This window comes from Corapipo altera, unplaced genomic scaffold, assembly GCF_003945725.1.
Source record: "Corapipo altera isolate COAL_440 unplaced genomic scaffold, ASM394572v1 22b, whole genome shotgun sequence".
Taxonomy (NCBI): Eukaryota; Metazoa; Chordata; class Aves; order Passeriformes; family Pipridae; genus Corapipo; species Corapipo altera.
The window spans coordinates 21,461,454-21,478,370 of NW_020884876.1; the positions used below are offsets into that span (position 1 = coordinate 21,461,454).

Consider the following 16,917-nt stretch of genomic DNA (forward strand, 5'->3'; position numbering starts at 1 on the left):
GGGGGGTGTCTAGCGGTGTCTCCTCAGATCTCAGTGCGGAAGCGCAGGTCGGTGCCCGACATCTTCTGCGCATAGTCCTGGTCAAAGCGCTCGTTCTGGGCCACGGTGAAGTGGTTCTTCCAGTCTCCGGTGGTGCCTGAGGCGGGGTGAGATGGGGCTCAGCAGGGGACGGGGGGACAGGGCACCTGCAGCCCCCCAGAGCTGCTCACCTTTGCGCATGAAGGGGGACACACTGTGGTCCATGATGTCAGAGGGCAGCTTGCTGTAGTTGGTGGTGGGGTTGTCCCGCATGGCCTCGAAGGAAGTGTGTCGGGTGACGGCATCCAGTGCCGCCTCCGACAGCTTCTTCCCCAGGAACTGGGCCACCTTGACAATCTCCCGGCGGAGGTCCTGTGGGACACAGGCTGATGTTCACCCCTCCTGCCACCCCCCCAGATGCCACACCACCACCCACCCCGGTCCATCACCTCCTTCAAGTCCTCATAGAAGAGGTAGAGAATGGGGTGATCCTTCCTCCGCTCCCAGTAGCCCTTGACATGGTTGTACCAGGAGCCATATGCCACTGCATGGGGAGAGCAGCCAGGGGATGTCAGTTGGTGACAGCACCCCACAGAGTCTCCACATGCACCCGGGGTGCCCTGTCCCACCTCTGCCGGCCATGAACTCCTCCAGGTACTGGGCCCATGTCCCGGGATGAGGGTGGAACTTGTTCATAAGGTCAAAGTGGTAGTAGGAAACGGCCACATCCTTGGCATTGCGCCCCACATAGATCATCTGCAGAAAGCTTGGTGGCATGTGGGGACTTGCAAGGTCCCAACAGGACAGGTACCCCCCTTATCTCTGCTGGATTCCTCCAGGTGTGGTAACTCCAGCCTGTTACCTTGCAGCGGTTTTCCCAGAAGGTTTTGGGCAAGATGTGAGCTGGGATGTGGGTCTTGATGATGCGAGGGGATGCCATAACCTCCAGCTGGTCCGTGCCTGCAAGGATTTCCCCCACGAGCAATCCCACTGCCAGTGGGGTACCCTCCCATACAAAACCAAGCGTGTCCCCCATCCACCACCCACTGCCACCCTGTTACCTGCTGGCATCTTCCCAGGGGCAGCAAACTCCATCATGGGCACCCGGTTGATGATGTTATCCTCCTTGCATTTTTTGGGGTCACCATCTTTCAGGACCACATCCACAATCTCGCTGACCCAGGTGGTGCCTGGCGAGGAGAGGCTGCATGTCCAGCTGATGCCACTCCCACCAGAGCCCCATCTTAGGCACCCAAGGGCCACCATCTACCAGCGTTGCCTTTTAGCATCCCCTCCAGTCCCAGCTCCTCCAGGTTGGTTCCTCCCTTCCCAAGTGTGGCCCCTCTCTGTTGCCTGGGGACACTCACCAGACTTGGGGAAGCTGACCACCACAATGTCCTCAGGGCGACTCTGGAAGCTGTCAATCCGCTCCCAGTTGAGGGCGAAGGCGTTGACCATGGGAATGCCATGCACTGTGCGCCAGGGCTGACGCAGATAGGAGTCTGGATTGGCCATTCTTCTGGGGACATGGACACATGGCAGGGCTGGCTGGCAGCAAGGAGCATCATGGGGCCACCTCTTTCCCTGGAGTCCCCAAAATGCCTGCTGAACCCAGCCATCCTGCCCACAGGAAGGAAACTGTCCCCTGCTTGTTGTTGTCATGGGAGGTGGCATCTGTCTTCTGAGGGGATTTGTGGGGCCAGCTGGTGGTGCACGGAGTGTGGGGCATGGCTGGCTCTGTGGGGCTCAGGTCAGTGCAGGAAGTGGGGCAGCTACCTGTACCAAGCTGGTACTTTTACCTGGGTGTAAAAGCTCACAGGGGCTTTCCTGGCTGGGGTTTCAGGCTGCTTTCCCTCTGCCTTTTTCTCCCCACCTCTCAGCTGTACGGCAGCTTGGGGAAGTCCTTCTTGCAGGGGGATGAGTGAGGGTTTGAAGGAGACAGGAATGAGGAGCAGGGCTCCCAGAACTCTCTCCCCAGGAAACCTTTTTACCCACCAGCCAGGATAGAAATGCTGGATATGGGAGCTGCGAAACACCCACACTGTGACTTTTGGAGGGAGGCTTGGTCGCTTGCTTCCATCTTCCAAGGGTTTGCAGGGACACTGATCCTCTCTGAGTCCCCGCACCCCCCCCACGCAGGCTCTCTGCTTGTGAGGCCAGGGCACCCTGAAATGGGCCGATCCCCCTGACTGTGGCCAGAGTCCCCCCATTACCTCTTCTCCGGGTCCTCTGGCAGGGAGGAGGCAAAGCTTCGCCCGCCGCTTACGGGGCGGGATTTGCTGTTTTCCCTTCCCTTCGTGGAAGATGGAGGCTCAGGGAGGCGGGGGGACAGTGCTGGGGCAGCAGGAGGGCAGGGAAGGGGCGAGCGGGGGTAGGGACTGTACCCAGATGCCTGCGATGAGCTGTGCCGTGCTCAGCAACCCCCGGTACGCACACAGGTGGCGGGAGTGGAAATCACAGCTGCCCCCTCCACTCGCAGAGGCAAACAAAGGGAGGAAATTCCAGCCCGGGGAATTTAACGTCACCCTGTCCTGATCCAGGAGTCACCTGAGTGGACGTCCCCAATTCCTCACACAGACGTGGGGCTTGCTAGTGGGATGTGGAGATCAGGCTTTGGTCATATCCCCGCTCCATGCAAACACGGGTCCAAAGTTTGCAGGATTGTAAAGCACAAGTGCTCCTGGGAAAGGTGTTTAAAGGTACCGGTGGTGGTGAAATGCTCCTCCTTACCTGCTTCCCACAGGCGACCCGCGAGCCAGGAGAGAGTGGTAAGGGTAGGAAAGGTGGCAGCTGGGCAGGGGCAGCAGCTCACTTGTTTGTAACCTTGATAGAAGTCCCTGATTTGGACCCAGGGCCAAGTTCCAGGTGAGGTGGGACATGCCATGCCAGACGTTCAGGTGTTTTGCAGGCAGGGACATGCCTCGTCCGTCTGTCCATATATCAGCAAAACTGGTTGCGTGTGCAAACTCCACAGGCAAAGCCAAGAGGTGGGGAAGCACAGAGATCTCCATTGGCAGGTCTCCTCACAGCACTGCTGCTCTATAGGAGTCGGATCCTAGTTGCTTCTCTTTGGGGATAAAACAACCCTGTGAGGCTGTATTGCCAAAAAGCTGCAATCTTAGAAACTCTGGAACAGGCCAGAAATGGAGTGTAAGTGGGGCACTTGGGGCTCCAAAGCACACCCTTGCCCCAGGGGGACAGGGAGTGGTTTGCTCTGGCCATCCCGGAGCAAGGTCTCAGTGCAATCAGGTTGGAGGTTACAGGGTGGGTTCCCTATCCAGCAAGGATGGTGATGTTGCTGAGCCCGGCCATATGCCAGCAGGGAGGTGTTTCCCTTCACCTTTGTTCCATAAACTATGGGCTGCCAAGCTCCAGCTGTGTCAGGGAGCCTGGGGAGAGCCTCACCACCACCCACTCTGTCAAGAAACTTGCCACAACCTGGAGCCATGAAAGCTCCTGTGCACACAAAAGCCATGGCAGCAGCAGGTTTGCTGGTGGTTTGGGGTTTTTCCACTCTTCACCGATCTATGCTCCCTCTAGGCACCTTGGTAGGCTGGGTCTGGGACACCCAAGCTGACAGGGGCCAGTGGTGGGTTTTGGGAGGATGCATATTCCCAGTGATGCCTGACCATCACCAGGCAAAAATCCACTGTGTGTGCCCACCTTCTCTACTGCTGATCATGGAGGTTCTCCCAGACACTGCTTGGAATTTGGGGGGGTTCAGCCTCCTCCCCTGCCTTTTTCTGCAGGCAATGACTCACTCTCCATTTATCACAATTTATTGCAAGGGGAAAAGTAAATCAGTGCAAGGATGCTCCACCTGGACCCACTCTCCACACTGGGGGAGCAAGGAGAAGCAGAGTCCTCCTGGAAAGGGGGATGAGCCCCTCACATCTCCATCTGGAAGTGGAGGTTGGAGCCTGCCATGGTAGTGCCGGTCGAAGTGCTCATTCTGGGCCACAGTGAAGTGGTTCTTCCAGTCTCCAAAGATCCCTGGGGGCAAGAAAACAAGTGGGGCAAATCTCAAGACACACAAAATATTTGCAGCCACGGATGGTGGCTGAAATACAATGCAGGGACATTCCTCCCAAGCCCTCCACCACTGGCCAAATCCCACCTTTATGGAGGAAGGGGGAGAGGTTGTGGTCCATCAGGGCAGTGGGCATGGTCTCATAGTTGGCAGCAGGGTTCTTCTTCATCGCCTGGAAGGTAGTGTTGTGAAGGATCCTCTCCACTGTTCCCTCCACCACCTCCTTGCCCAGGAACTGCAGGATCTTCTTCACTTTCTGATGTGGGTCCTGCAGGGCAGTTGACATGAGGAGGCTGCCAAAAACGCTAAGGGGGGGGGCAACCAGGGCACCTTGCCCCTCATCCCACCCTCACCTTTTTCATGTCCTCATAGAAGAGCTACAGGATCTTCTTCTCCTTCCTTTTCTCCCACCAGCCCCGCACATGGTCATACCAGGACCTGTAGGCCACTGTGGAATATGGTCAAGGGATTAGCTAAAAAGCAGGGCAGCAGGGGATGTCCTTCCCACCAGCATTTCAGGGTGGGCATCCAGTGGCTCAGCCCTCACCTTTGCCAGCCAGGAAGGTCTCCAGGAACTCAGCCAGTGTGCCAGCGTCAGGGTGTAACTTGGCCATCTGGTAGAAGTAGTAGGAGGAGATGATAACATTCTTGGGGTTGCAGGCCATGTAGATAGTCTGGAGACAGACAAGGATGTGGCTGGAAGATAGAATAGTGCCTCCTCCCTGCCAACCCAGATGGGGAGAGAGGCAGGGGCACCTGCAGCATTACCTTGCAGTCCTTCTCCCAGAAGGACTGTGGGAGGAGCTGGACTGGGAGATGGGTCATTACGAGCCATGGGGATAGGGTGTTCTCCAGCTGCTCAACGCCTGTGGCACAGGGGGCTTAGAGGTGTGAGCCCCAGCATGCTCAGCCCGACCCCAGTTCTGCTCCCTCCCCACGCAGGGAGCCAGGCTGGGGAAGCTCACCACTCGGTATCCCAGGGTCCTTCATTTCCAGGAAGGGCACATGGTTGTAGATGGCATCCCGTCGGCATTTCTCCACATCGCCATCTTGGTAGATCATGTCCATGATCTCGCTCAGCCACGTTGTGCCTGCAGCACAGGGACAGCATTGCAAAGGCTGGTGTCAACTCATCCTCCCTTCACCCTTCCCCAGGGCCACTCACCTGATTTGGGGTAGGTGGAGATGAGCAGGTCATCTGGATGGGCTTGGAAATCCTTCACCTGTGGCCAGCCCTCAATGAACATCTTGTAGAGGGGGATACCGTGGAGGCTGCCCAGCTCCTCCCTGACACTTTCCTGCTCCATGGCTGGTGGTGGATCCTCACTGTGCTGGCTGTCCTCCCTGCTGGCAGCCTCCACAACCTTGGGACTAGCTGGATCCCGTGGCAGCACTGTGCCCAGGGCAGTGCCCCACCAGGCAAAGTTTAGCCTGGATCACATGTGGCAGAGGTGTTGCCAATGCCAGTGCCAGAGCCAGGGGCATGGCCCATTCCCCAGCAGGATGCCACCTTGACATCTGTGGTGCCAGCCATGCACTAAGCCCAAGCCGTGAGGGGTAAGGAACAGAGCCCACCATCACCTCTCCTCCCACTTGTCTGTGTTTCTCCCCCAGCTTCAGCCCCTTTAATAGGTGCCACAGGGTTCTACAGCTGCAGAGACACCTCTGCCACCCTATTCCTGCTGCAGCTGTACCTATCAAGATTCTGAGGCCTCTGGTCCCCAGGAGCCTTGGCACCTCCACCCTCCCACCCCGCCCAAGCGGTAATGGTTAACGAAAGCTGGCTCGGCTAAGGAGCATGGAGGATGGGAAGCAGGTTCAAAAGGCCAGCAGCCAGGGTGTGGGGCAGTTTTGGGGTGGGCTCTGCCTCCCTCCCTCCCTGCCCTGTGAGCACTGTGTTGCCCCTGCTTGTCCTGGCTGTGGACCAGACTGGCTGGAACCTGGCCGAGGGTGCTGCAGGCAGAGGAGTGCCTCCCTCCTTGCCCTCCTGGCCTCTTTTAGGAAGGTGCTGAGTACACTGAACTTCTCCATCCTGGGTGATGTGATCCAGGCTGTACAGTGCTGGGACCTGGCACGGTGGAGCGGGTGCTGCTCCTGCTGCAGGAGATCGAGGAGAAGCAGAAGGGAAGTGGTGCCTGGCCCAGGCCAGGTCAGCAGGAACTGTGGGAAAGGGGGCACCAGTGCAGGATTTAGAATCTGTGCCATCTGAAAAATATGATCGCACAACTCTGACTTTTTATATCCAATGAAGGAGTTGGAAGACAGTAAATGCATTTATTACCCTGACAAGAAGTGAGACGTAGCATTTGTCATCTGATGATGAGGAATTAACATTATGACCCTTAATTAAAACTGAAACCACAGATGATGGTCAGGGTCAGCAAACTGCTACCAAAATGGAGCTATATACCGCGACTGAGATATCAAAGTTCCAGGAAAAGTACATCAGACTTACAAGGGATGTAAACATATAGGGTGATCCCAATGACAGGGAACCAGGGAAAGATGATTCTTTATCTCCTTCAACCCCCCCTGAATCTACTAGACCTCAGGGTGGAGCAGAAAATCACACACAAAAAATTACTCCATTAGATCTGATTCAGTGGCTGACTTGCAAGAGAATTCTGGCCATAAACCAGGTGACACTGAAATCCAGCAAGTGGAATCCTATGAATGCATACAAAATAATGGCCCATACATTCAGATTCCAGTTGGTTCTGATCAACAATTAATTGCTAACACCATTGAAACACTCCAAGACAATGTCTCTTTGGCTCTTGGTTGTATTCAAGCCCAATTGTGCATGCAATATATGACAGCTGCTATCATATGGGAAGGTGAAGGCAGTAACTTGCCCACTGAGATTAGGAAGGAAATTTGGGAAAATAGTTTAAAAGAAACTTCCTGTCCTGGTGGCATTTAGTCAACTTTACCTATAACCTCAAAAATTATACAGTCACTGCCTTTGTGTTAACAGTGCTTAATGTTAAAGTTTAAAAAATATATCCCATCATGCTTTAGGATTAATTTATAATGGAACTGTACTGTACCCCACAGAACATAGGGTATGAGCCTAGAAAGAAGGGACAAAATGGCAAACTACAGAAGTCGATGCATGCATTGTGCAGGAACAACAAGGTTTTATCTGTCAGGAAAATAAACTAAGGGCTCAAGACACTTGTCTTGATACTGAGCAAAATATACCATTTTGAAATTTGATCAGATTACAACTCAGAAAACATGCATGTGCATGCAGGCAGGAGATGTGTTTGCTTAGGAACACCTTATGACCACGTAATTGCAGATAATCAGGTAGTAATAACAAAAAAATCACTCTAACATTTGTAAATTTGTTCAAATCAAGGGGTAGGATTTCAATTATTCAGCTCTGATTAACTCCTACCAGTTGCTGAAATCTAACTACACCTCGATCTTAGCTTTAAAACCCATTCCCACTGGTATAAACCTCACACTGGTAAAAAAGGTGCTACAACATGAGGACCTGAGATGACTGTTGAAGCAAGCACAAGACAACGAACAAAAGACTTTGATTACTGTTCACTAAGATGTGGAAAAAGTCCACTGGGTGATGGAATGGGTGAAGAAAGATGGGGAACACCTCTGGTGTGACATTTCATTTGGATGGTCGCCAACAGCAATGTGAATTTTTAACAAAATGTGGCACTGTGATTGTTCTTTTAGTATTAACCTTTCTGCTTTTCATTTTGGTAACTGGATTGTACGTTAAGGTGTGGAAAATTATGGAGAGATTATCCCAAAGCTTAGAGATAATTTACAGAATGCATTTGCCCCTCCCTCTACCTCTCTTTCCCTTCTTTTCCCTTTTCAAGGGATCACCTTTTCAAGGACCCTATTGATGTTTGAGCCATAGGGTGGTGTAGAAGCCCAGAAGAAAAGGGGACCATGTGTAAATCTCAAACACCAACAGCAGGATGGCCATGGAGCCAACGAAGGACTGTTGGAACTAACATGCCACAAGGAAGAACAAGATGTGACCGGATAAAGGGGCCATGCAGAGGTAGGGCAGCACTTTTCTGGGACAAACATCCTTGTTCTAGTCCATAGAGACACAACTAAAAAAATAAGACAGCATCAGCACAGAAGCAGGCACATACTGTCAACCAAAGGTCAATCTGGTGGGGGGGGGACGAGACCATCCAAGATGCCCAACTCCCCCCAACCCATTTCCAGAAGGGTGTGAAAGAACAGACTGCATGAGAACTAATTTGTATAGAAAGCAAGGAATCTGTCTTCAGGGCAGGGAAACCTATCTATAAAAACGTACCCCCACCAAGCCTGGGCTGTGTCCTTGGAACCCTGGACATTCCATCAGTTGAATGGATGGAACAGGACTGGTGATCTCTCTTTCCTTTCTCTTCCTTCCTTCTTTCTTTTTTTCTTTCTTTCTTTATTCCTTTCTTTTTTTTCTTCCTTCTTCTCTTTCTCTTTCTTCCTTCCTTTCTTTCTTCCTCTCTTTCTTTCTCTGCCCCTTTAATTCATCTCTTCTTTTCTCTCTTCCTTTTCATCCTACCCCTTTTTCAAAAACCCACTACTATGTGCTTGTATAGTAGGTCAGGGTCTTACAGGCAGAGCCACGCATGCCACGTCCTGGTTCCCTGACTCTCCTAGCACTCAGAAACTGCTAGGATAGAGCCCTGATCCCTACTGCACCCTGGTGGCAGCTGGAAGAGCTGTGCAGGTGGATGCTAGCTCCAGCCACCTCCCAGGGTGTCACATAGGTCCCCTGTTCCCAAGCAGCATCACCCGGCGACAACCAACCCGCTGTGTCAGGCGCACGGCCACATCCTGCCTCGCTGCCTGTTTTAAATAAATCCCCCACCCAGTGACCCTGATGCACCAGGGCTGGTTGCACAACCCCGGCTTCCCCATGACCCCTACGGTTCCTCCTGTCCTGAGGTGAGCTCCCATCCCACAGCAGAGGGGTTCTGCACTGCCTACAGCCAGGTCTCCCCTGCCAGGAACCCCCCACCTGCCCTGTAACATCCAGCTGGGGTAACCCGGCATCCCTCTTTTAATGTCCATTCACGGCCATGAGGAGCCACTGCCCGCTGTCACGTGCGCATGGAGCGGTGGAAGAATACAGTGCAGGAAAACAGTGCAGGAACACGGCACTGTTCCATCTCCAGATGGATATATGGGAATGGCTATTGGCTCTCCCACAACAAAGTTGGGGGATAAATGGATTAAAATCCCGCTCTTTGCTGGCATGTTGCTCTTTATTCCTGAGCTACTTTTCCCATCCATCCTGCTGGGTGGTTGGCAACCATCTCGGATCCTTCCCTTGTCTCTCCCCAATGAAAAATATCCAGGGGTGGTGGGCAAGGATGTCATCTGTAGCTCAGCGGGATGCTTTGATGCCCAGCTCCCGGTCCACTGCCTGGAGGAAACGTTCATTGAGAAAAAGCATCTGCCCATGGGGCAGGAGACGATCCAGGAGGGCATCAGCAGCATCCGGACGGAGCAGGACATCAGCACCAGGGCTGAGGAGCCGCAAGGAGATGAGCAGGCGGGGAGCCAGGCGCCGCAGGGTGATTTCAGCCAAGGACAGATTTTCCTGGGAGTCACAAACCAAAGCACAGGCGAGGGCCAGCACTGATAACCAGACTACTGTCACCTGGTCAGGGAAGGGGTCTCCAGGGGGCATCTGGAAAAGCCCCCCCGGAGCATCTTGGAGTGACACCGGCTCATCAGGCAGCTGGGGGAGCTGTGGGGAGGACATGCGGCCCAGGGATGACTGAAGCAGCTGGCACTGGGAAGCCACTTGTCTGGAAGAGAAAGGGGGGACCCTTGTGTTATGGACTCCTGCCTCATCCAGGGATAGAGTGACCTCCTCTATTGCGGACACAGGGTCCCAGCATCCCCAAAAAGGGCATATCTGATGAATGGGGGGGATCATGGTCCTGGGGTTCCCGCTGAGCCCTGTCCCCCCCATAAGGGGGCTGCCACAGTTCTGGAGGTCCCACTGAGCACAGGCTCCCCTCAGAAAGGGAGGGTGTCCCACAGCAAAGGGGTGTCTCAGCCCTGGGGGTCCGGCAAAACCCAGGAGCCCCCACATCAAAAAAAAAAAAGGAGGCATCATGGTTGTGGGGGTCCCAGGGAAAGGGATGGAGAGTCACAACTCCAGGGGCTTCAGGGAATGGAGGGGGTCACAGGGGTCCCACCCAGCCCAGCATCCCCAGGAAGGGGGTTCCCATGGAGAGTGATGTCGCCGCCCCGAGGCGGGGGGTTCTCCCGGCTACCTGGCCACGACCAGCAGCTGCTCCTTGCGGAGAAGGCGCTGCCGGGGACCCCCGAGAGGGGTCCCGGGAGGGGTCCCGAAGGCGTGCGCGTACAGCACGCGGCAGGGAGCCTGCCCGGCCGGCCCCCCCGGCGACAGCAGCACGAACGCCCGGACCATGGCTGAGACCGCGCCCTGCGACCCAGCCCAGCCCAGCCCAGCCCAACCCCTGCTCCAGCGGAAGGGGCAGTGGTGGCTCGGGAAAGGAGCGGTGGTGCTTCCGGAAGGGGCGGCAGGCGGTGGCCGGAGGGAAGGGCGGAGGACGCGCAAACGGCGGGTTACGATTGGCCAAAACTCCGAGGGCAGCGAGAGCTGATTGGTGGGTAGCGGCCGGTGGGTGGGGTAGGGAGGACGCACAATATGGCAGGTGGTAGTGTTGCCGAGTAGCGTTGTCCTGGCTGTGAGAGCCCGTGGTGTCCCCTCCCGACCCATCTCTGCTCTTGCCCCGGGCGTAGCCGTGACCCACAGCCCCTGTCCCCTGTCCTCCTCCCCGTGGTGTTCCAGTGGCCTAGGCGGCACCGGGAGCGGGGCAGAGCTCTATGAGTCCCTGCCGTGCCGCCTGCCTGGGGCCCAGGCTAGCGGGGCACACCCGCGGGGCCCCTTCCTGCCGCCCCCACAAGCAGGGACAGCGGTCGGGGGCGCACGCTTGCCCCTGCCACAGCCGCCGTGCCCCTGGGGGAGCCCCCAGTACCCAGGGAAGCTCCGATCGCCGAGCCTGGGCCCCCGATGCAGCCCCAGATCGGGGAGTGCCCACCCTCCGCTGTCCCACGTCAGGAGCCGGGGTTGTTCCCCTCCCGAAGGAGTTGTATTAACAGAGTGTGTAAGAAAACAATCAGCAATAAACAAAACACAAAAGACAGTCCCCAGCCCAGCGAACACTTCCATGCTGCCCAGCTCACAGTGCCCAACTCCTGGGTCCAGGGTTAAGGTGAAGACCCTCCTGTTGCCCAACGTAAACCATAACTGGCTTAGAGCAGAACTACTTTAAATAAGACATGAGTTGGTGGGAAGGCTCTTGATGTGACCACCCTGGTACTCTTACAGCACAGGGAGGTGTGGCTCAAAGTGGGGGCACAGGACAGTTTTGGGGGGAATGGCCAGGGTCTAAATGGGGGTGGTGACGCTTGTCTCTGGGCATGGGGTGAACGTGGCTGGGGGGCACATGGGGGTGGATGTGGCTTGGGATGGCATGGGGGGTCATGGCTCGGGGGCACGGGGCCAGGGCGAGCATGGAAGGGTGCTTGTCTTGTGGGGACATGGAGGGAGAGGCTCTTCCATGAGACCTTTCCAGCCACGGAATACTTGTTTTCTGCCTCAAGTGGCTTCAATGGCAAAGCTGTTTTTTGACAAATTCTTTATGGCTGTGGCTGGTCATTCACAGGTTGAGGGTTGGAGGTGGGGAGGAGTGGGGGTCTTGCTGCTGTGCACAGGGCGTGTATAGGGGCACCATATCCCAGCTGTGGTGTCCATATTCCAACTATAGTGTCCATATCCAGGCTATGTTGTCCATATTCCAGCTGTGGTGTCCACCCCAGCCACGCTGTAGCCTGCCAGATGTACCCCTGGTGCCGCCACCCAGGAGGAGATGGCCAGCCTCAGGCTCATGCAACCCTGCTGCACATGGCTCAGAGCACCTCCTCCAGCTGATCTGCAGACCTGGCACGCTGGGAGCCACAGCCCCCTGCCATGCTGTTGTGCTACCACAGGACCCTCTTGGAATGCTCTCCCTTGCACCTTCCCAGAGCGGGGACGCTACCTTGCTCAGGGTCCTCCTTGCTGGCGGGTGCCACGGCAATCCCTGCCTTCTGCACGGCTTGTGGCCGCTCTTGACCCGGCCGTGTCCTCCCCCGAGCCCCCGCCTTGTGCAGGGACATCGCGATGGCCACACCGGTGCCGGTACCGGGGGCTGCGGTGCCGCTCCACGCCTGCCGGGCGGCGGCACCGTGCGGGGCCGGCGCTTCGCTCCCTCCCCGCCGCGCCCGGGGCGGTGGGACATGCTCGGGGCTTTCCCGGCATGCATGCATGCATGTTTTGGGCACCGGCCTGGGGTTGCTGGCCTGGGGAACAGATGCAGCTCGGCCGCTGGGGCTGGGAGTCCCCGGCAATGCTCCGCTTTCCACCGCGGGATCAGTCCCAGCTCCACCACGCCGGCGGCTCCTGGCCTTGGCTCCCAGCCATGTCCCCCTGGCGGGGATGGGGACTCAGCGGGGATGGAGGTCTCCCGGGGCGGCCGGTGACCCCTCCTGCTACAGGCCCCCCTGCTCCCACCTGGTTTCTTCTCTGCAGCTCTTCCGGAGCCGCTGCCGGCAGGACAAACCCCTCGGCCCTGCGCTGGCTCTGATGGAAATGGGGAGAGCTGGAATCCACCACAGCGGGAGCCACTTGTGCCCGAGAGCCCCGCATGGGGTGTGGATGTCCCAGGAAGAAGCCGGGCTGCCTGCACTGAGGGCGATGCTGCTGCTGCCTGCCCTCTGCACGGCCCCACTCCTGGCTCAGCCTGCCCGGAGATGCTGCGGTGACTTGGTGGCTCCAGCTTGTTTGTGGCTCCAGCTCACTTGCAGCTTCAAGTTATTTATTTCTGTCCCCAGTCTGTCTCAGGTCCAGCTCGTGGATGGGTCTGGTTTGTTCTTGCTTCCAGCACATTTTAGGCTCCAGTTGGGCTTAATCTTCCTCAGCTTCATTTTGGCTCCAGATTATTTGCAGCTCCAGTTTGTTTCCCTCTCCAGTTGGTCTGTGGCTCCAGTTCATTTCCACTCCAGCTCATTACAGCTTGTGCTTGTTCAAATTATCCTGGCTTTTTAACAGGGCCATAAATCAATCACTGTCATGACTTGAATAGGAATGGACATAATTGTACATCATCTAAATATGGACTAAGCTTCAGGGACCAATGCAACCAGACCCTCAGCCTCCAGAGGGGTTCCACACAAGTGCCTCCATCCTGGTTCCCACCTTGATGAATAACAGGAGCGAAGTTCCAAATAACAAGATAAAGTGGTTAAGCAATGGAAGCAATAACCATGGGAATGTGGAAGACAGGAAATTGATGGCCTAAGTTCATGAAGGGGGAAAACAAAGATAAAATCCTGCTTGTCTGGGATGTGTAATGATGAGCTAGAAGAAAACCTGTTTTGACCTGTTCTGTGGTGAGAACTTGCCCTAGTGATGAACTTTTGCTCCTTATAATAGTAAAAACACACCCCAGCTCAGGCCCCCCCTGCCCACAAAAAGACCACCACTCACTGAGCATGCACTATGATTTCTTGGGACACAATGGCTTTAATTCAAAGCAGAGAAAGGATGAGCCAATAACAACTTAGCCAAGTAGTGACTTCAGTAAGATATGCTAATAGCTTAAGATTGTAACTGTATAAGTAGGCCTGCTTTTTTGTCTCGGGGTGCTGGATTTGGGAATTTACCACTGATCGCCCTTTCTGCGCAGAACTGTAAATTAAATTACATGTCATGGCTAGAAAAAAAATCTCCTTTCTTACAGTGGCTGAGTTTGGTTGAGGCTCTGATCCTGTGTGTTAACCTATAGAAACCCTCACCCTTTTCACCACACTGGTAATTCCCTCAGTAATTTTAATATAGGAAGATGATCAAGAAATGTTTGCACACTATTCAGGAAGACAACTTTTTTCTTGAAAGTAAAGCCCTGGAGCCTCAAACTGTGTTCAGTGGCTGCTGCTATATCAAATTATTTTTCCTTGTTGCCATTTCCATCCATTTGTACCTGCTATAAGATAACCACTGCCACAGGCTATAAGATCAGGGGCCTATAGGGCAAGTCAGTTCAGCTATAGGTAATTTCAAGGTAGTTCATGTTGTGGTGACTTCATTGGTTTTGCTCTTTCAACCATTATATGCCAGCCTTACTCAGAATCCAGTATCTAAAAGGGCTACAAGGAGCTGGAGGCAAACTTTGGACAAGGGCACGTAGTGACAGGACAAAGGGGAGTGGCTTCAAACTGACAGAAGGCAGGTGTAGATTACATATTGGGAAGAAATTCTTCCCTGTGGGGATGGTGAGGCACTGGAACATGTTGCCCAGAGAAGCTGTGGATGCCCCATTCCTGGAATTGTTCCAAGCCAGGCTGGATGGGGCTTGGAAAATGTCCATGATTATGGCAGGAAGGTTGGGACTAGATGATCTTTAAGGTCCCTTCCAACTCAAACCATTCTACAATTCTACGATTCTAAGATACAAACAGGTCTACTTCTGTCTTCTGAGTGCCAAGCTTATGCAGTCATATTTTCCTTATGAACAAACTAGCTTTCTTTTCATCTGAAACAGAAAACAGTAGGCTGAAGTGAAATTAAACAGAAAGATAGGAATGAATCATTCCCCTATTTAGAACAGGATGAGGATTAAAAAAAACCCAAACAAGAACAAAACAAATAAACCAACAACCAAACCCCAAAGCACAGAAGAATATTTTGGTAGTAACCTTGCCGGTACAGCTGCTAACATAAATATTTTCTGACAAAAGTGCATTTTATGAACAATATGTAACAGTTAACCCATGAAGACTTGTGCACTGAGAGCAAGGTTTGGGAAGCAGTTACCTTTGGCTGCGCTGATTTCAGGTGGGTTTGGCAATTCTGTTTTTCTTCGCTTCTGAAAAAAAATCAGAAATCGCTTCCTGAAGTCTGGCAGGGAAGTGATGGCATTGGAGTGGCCAGAACTGGAGAAATCCAATGAAACCTGAGCAAAATACCTCTTCAGTGCTTCAGGACTTAGTTTGGCAAGTGAAAGGAAATTCAGTTGCACTCTCACGGCTCAGCCTGTTGACTAGGGAAAAGAATTCCCCATGGTGTCTATGAAGCCACTTCTCACTAAGCAGATGACCAGCTCCAAGGAGAAGTTCTTGATTCAAAATAATATAGTTCCACCATTTTCTGAACAATGTGCTCTTACCTGCTTTTTTATGGGAAAAACTACTTTATGACAATAGAAATCCTCTTAGCTCATCAGTCTGTACCCTGAAGCAGCTTTTCCTGTGTTCTCTTTTCTGTTCATCTTTGAGTTTCTTGGGTTATTCTTACTTTACAGTTACTGCCACATTTACTGGAGAGATGTGTGCAGCAGGTTGAAGAAGCCGCCTCCCAGAAAATTAGCCCAAGAGCCACTGTTCAGCTTGTCCACTATTTCATTTTACACCCTCCTGCTTGATTTCTTGGTGAAAATCATACCAAATGCCTATCTGTCTGTCTATTGTTTTTGTGGAGAATCTTCCCCTCAGATGGCAGCATTCATGGTGGGGACCAGGACTAGTATGCCAGAAAGGAGTGTCAGTGAGCCTGTCAGTGACTGAGTATCACACACTGCACACGTGAGCAGGAGCTCATACCAGTTCTTCTGAAAGGTGGTTGTGCTTTTATGTGTATTCATAGACTTATTTCCCCTGTTAATGGTAGATGATTTACAGGAGCACAGAGAAGAGGCTGCTTTCCAGCAGAAAACATAAATGCTATGTGACCTTGTTTTTTGAAGAGTCATTCAACCTTTGCGTTGTACTTCCTTTATGGCTTTCAAGTCAAGTATCTTATATATAAGTGGCATAGCCCCAAAAGCCCTGTTTTGGCTTCCCACCTCCCTCCACTTAAGTTTTGCTGGTTTTGGCTACTCCCATTTCCCATTCCTCCACAAAACTAGCTCCCATCTATCACTCCCATGAAAAAATACAGGTAGTAGAAAGTTTAACAAGACCTCTACCAGAGTTTTCCTACAAGTTACCTGCTTGGAATTCCCACTGCCATTACTGCAATCTTTGGCTTCCCTAAATTTGAGCTGTAAATATACTACTTGCAGCTGGAACAGCATCTGCAAAACCACTTCTGTCCAAGTGACAGTAACATGGGTTTGATTCAAACTTTGAATGACTGCTATTACAAGGACTTCCATCTCCTAAAATCTTTAATGAAGTGATTGCTAAAAAACCTCATCAAACCTCTTGAGATGCATGTCATTTCCCAGTGTTAAAACAGCTGGTGTTTTAAAGGGTACCTTTGGGATACAGCATTTTAAATTTCGTCTTACAACCAATTTGTTACAAGGATATCCAACTCTGCAAAACTGCATCGGTACTGTGAAACTTGTTTCCTGAGCACCCTTCCATCTTGCCAACACACTGTGTCCCCAGGCATGGAAAAAGGGACTACCAGTTTGTCACCACTGCATATGTCAGAGCACATCAAGTCCTACTAAGTAAATGCTGCAGCAAAGCCATTCCCACTTCTGAGAAGCCAGAGCAGCAGGGACATGCTGCTGCATGCATTCTGCTGATGGCTTCTCATGTGTCGTGTCCCAGGAAGCCTAATTTAACTGAGGAAAAGACTTGCAATCCTTATAAACCCTCTCTGTCTCCCAAGTGGTTTGTGAGAAACAGGTAACCTGGTCAGGCAGAAGGAGTCAGGTTGGATATAGAAGATACAAGACGGAACCTTCAAAGACAGAAGCACACTCCAGAGTGAGGAAGAGCACCTACGGCACCAAGAAGCAGCACTGGGAGAGATGGAGAAAGAAATACCATTTAACCACCACAGC

The 16,917-nt window shown here is 53.2% G+C and overlaps 2 protein-coding genes across 2 annotated transcripts; both read right to left on the reverse strand.

The window, feature by feature from the left end:
* Positions 1–17: 17 nt before the first annotated feature.
* Positions 18–8,472, reverse strand: LOC113943664. The gene is given in 15 exon segments (XM_027635775.1): positions 18–136; positions 210–390; positions 468–562; positions 648–774; positions 881–978; positions 1,080–1,208; positions 1,386–1,537; positions 2,232–2,431; positions 3,800–4,011; positions 4,136–4,316; positions 4,402–4,496; positions 4,596–4,722; positions 4,817–4,914; positions 5,014–5,139; positions 5,214–8,472. Coding segments are annotated over 15 exon segments (2,076 nt in total). The 5' UTR covers positions 5,356–8,472; the 3' UTR covers positions 18–23.
* A 47-nt stretch (positions 8,473–8,519) lies between these two features.
* AP5S1 (adaptor related protein complex 5 subunit sigma 1) lies at positions 8,520–10,669 on the reverse strand. Its single transcript, XM_027636301.1, has 2 exons — positions 10,330–10,669; positions 8,520–9,855 (listed from the first exon to the last, which is right to left on the reverse strand). Exons 1-2 carry the CDS (start codon positions 10,485–10,487, stop codon positions 9,429–9,431), a joined length of 585 nt encoding a protein of 194 aa, XP_027492102.1. The 5' UTR covers positions 10,488–10,669; the 3' UTR covers positions 8,520–9,428.
* Between the last annotated feature and the right edge of the window lie 6,248 nt (positions 10,670–16,917).

What these genes read in the sequence shown, in the direction of transcription:
- AP5S1 (XM_027636301.1), bottom strand. Translation starts at nt 10,487, where the DNA reads ATGGTCCGGGCGTTCGTGCTGCTGTCGCCGGGGGGGCCGGCCGGGCAG. An exon ending in CAGCTGCTGGTCGTGGCCAG is followed by an intron (nt 9,856 to 10,329) that starts GTAGCCGGGAGA and finishes TTTCTCTTCCAG; the next exon opens with ACAAGTGGCTTCCCAGTGCC.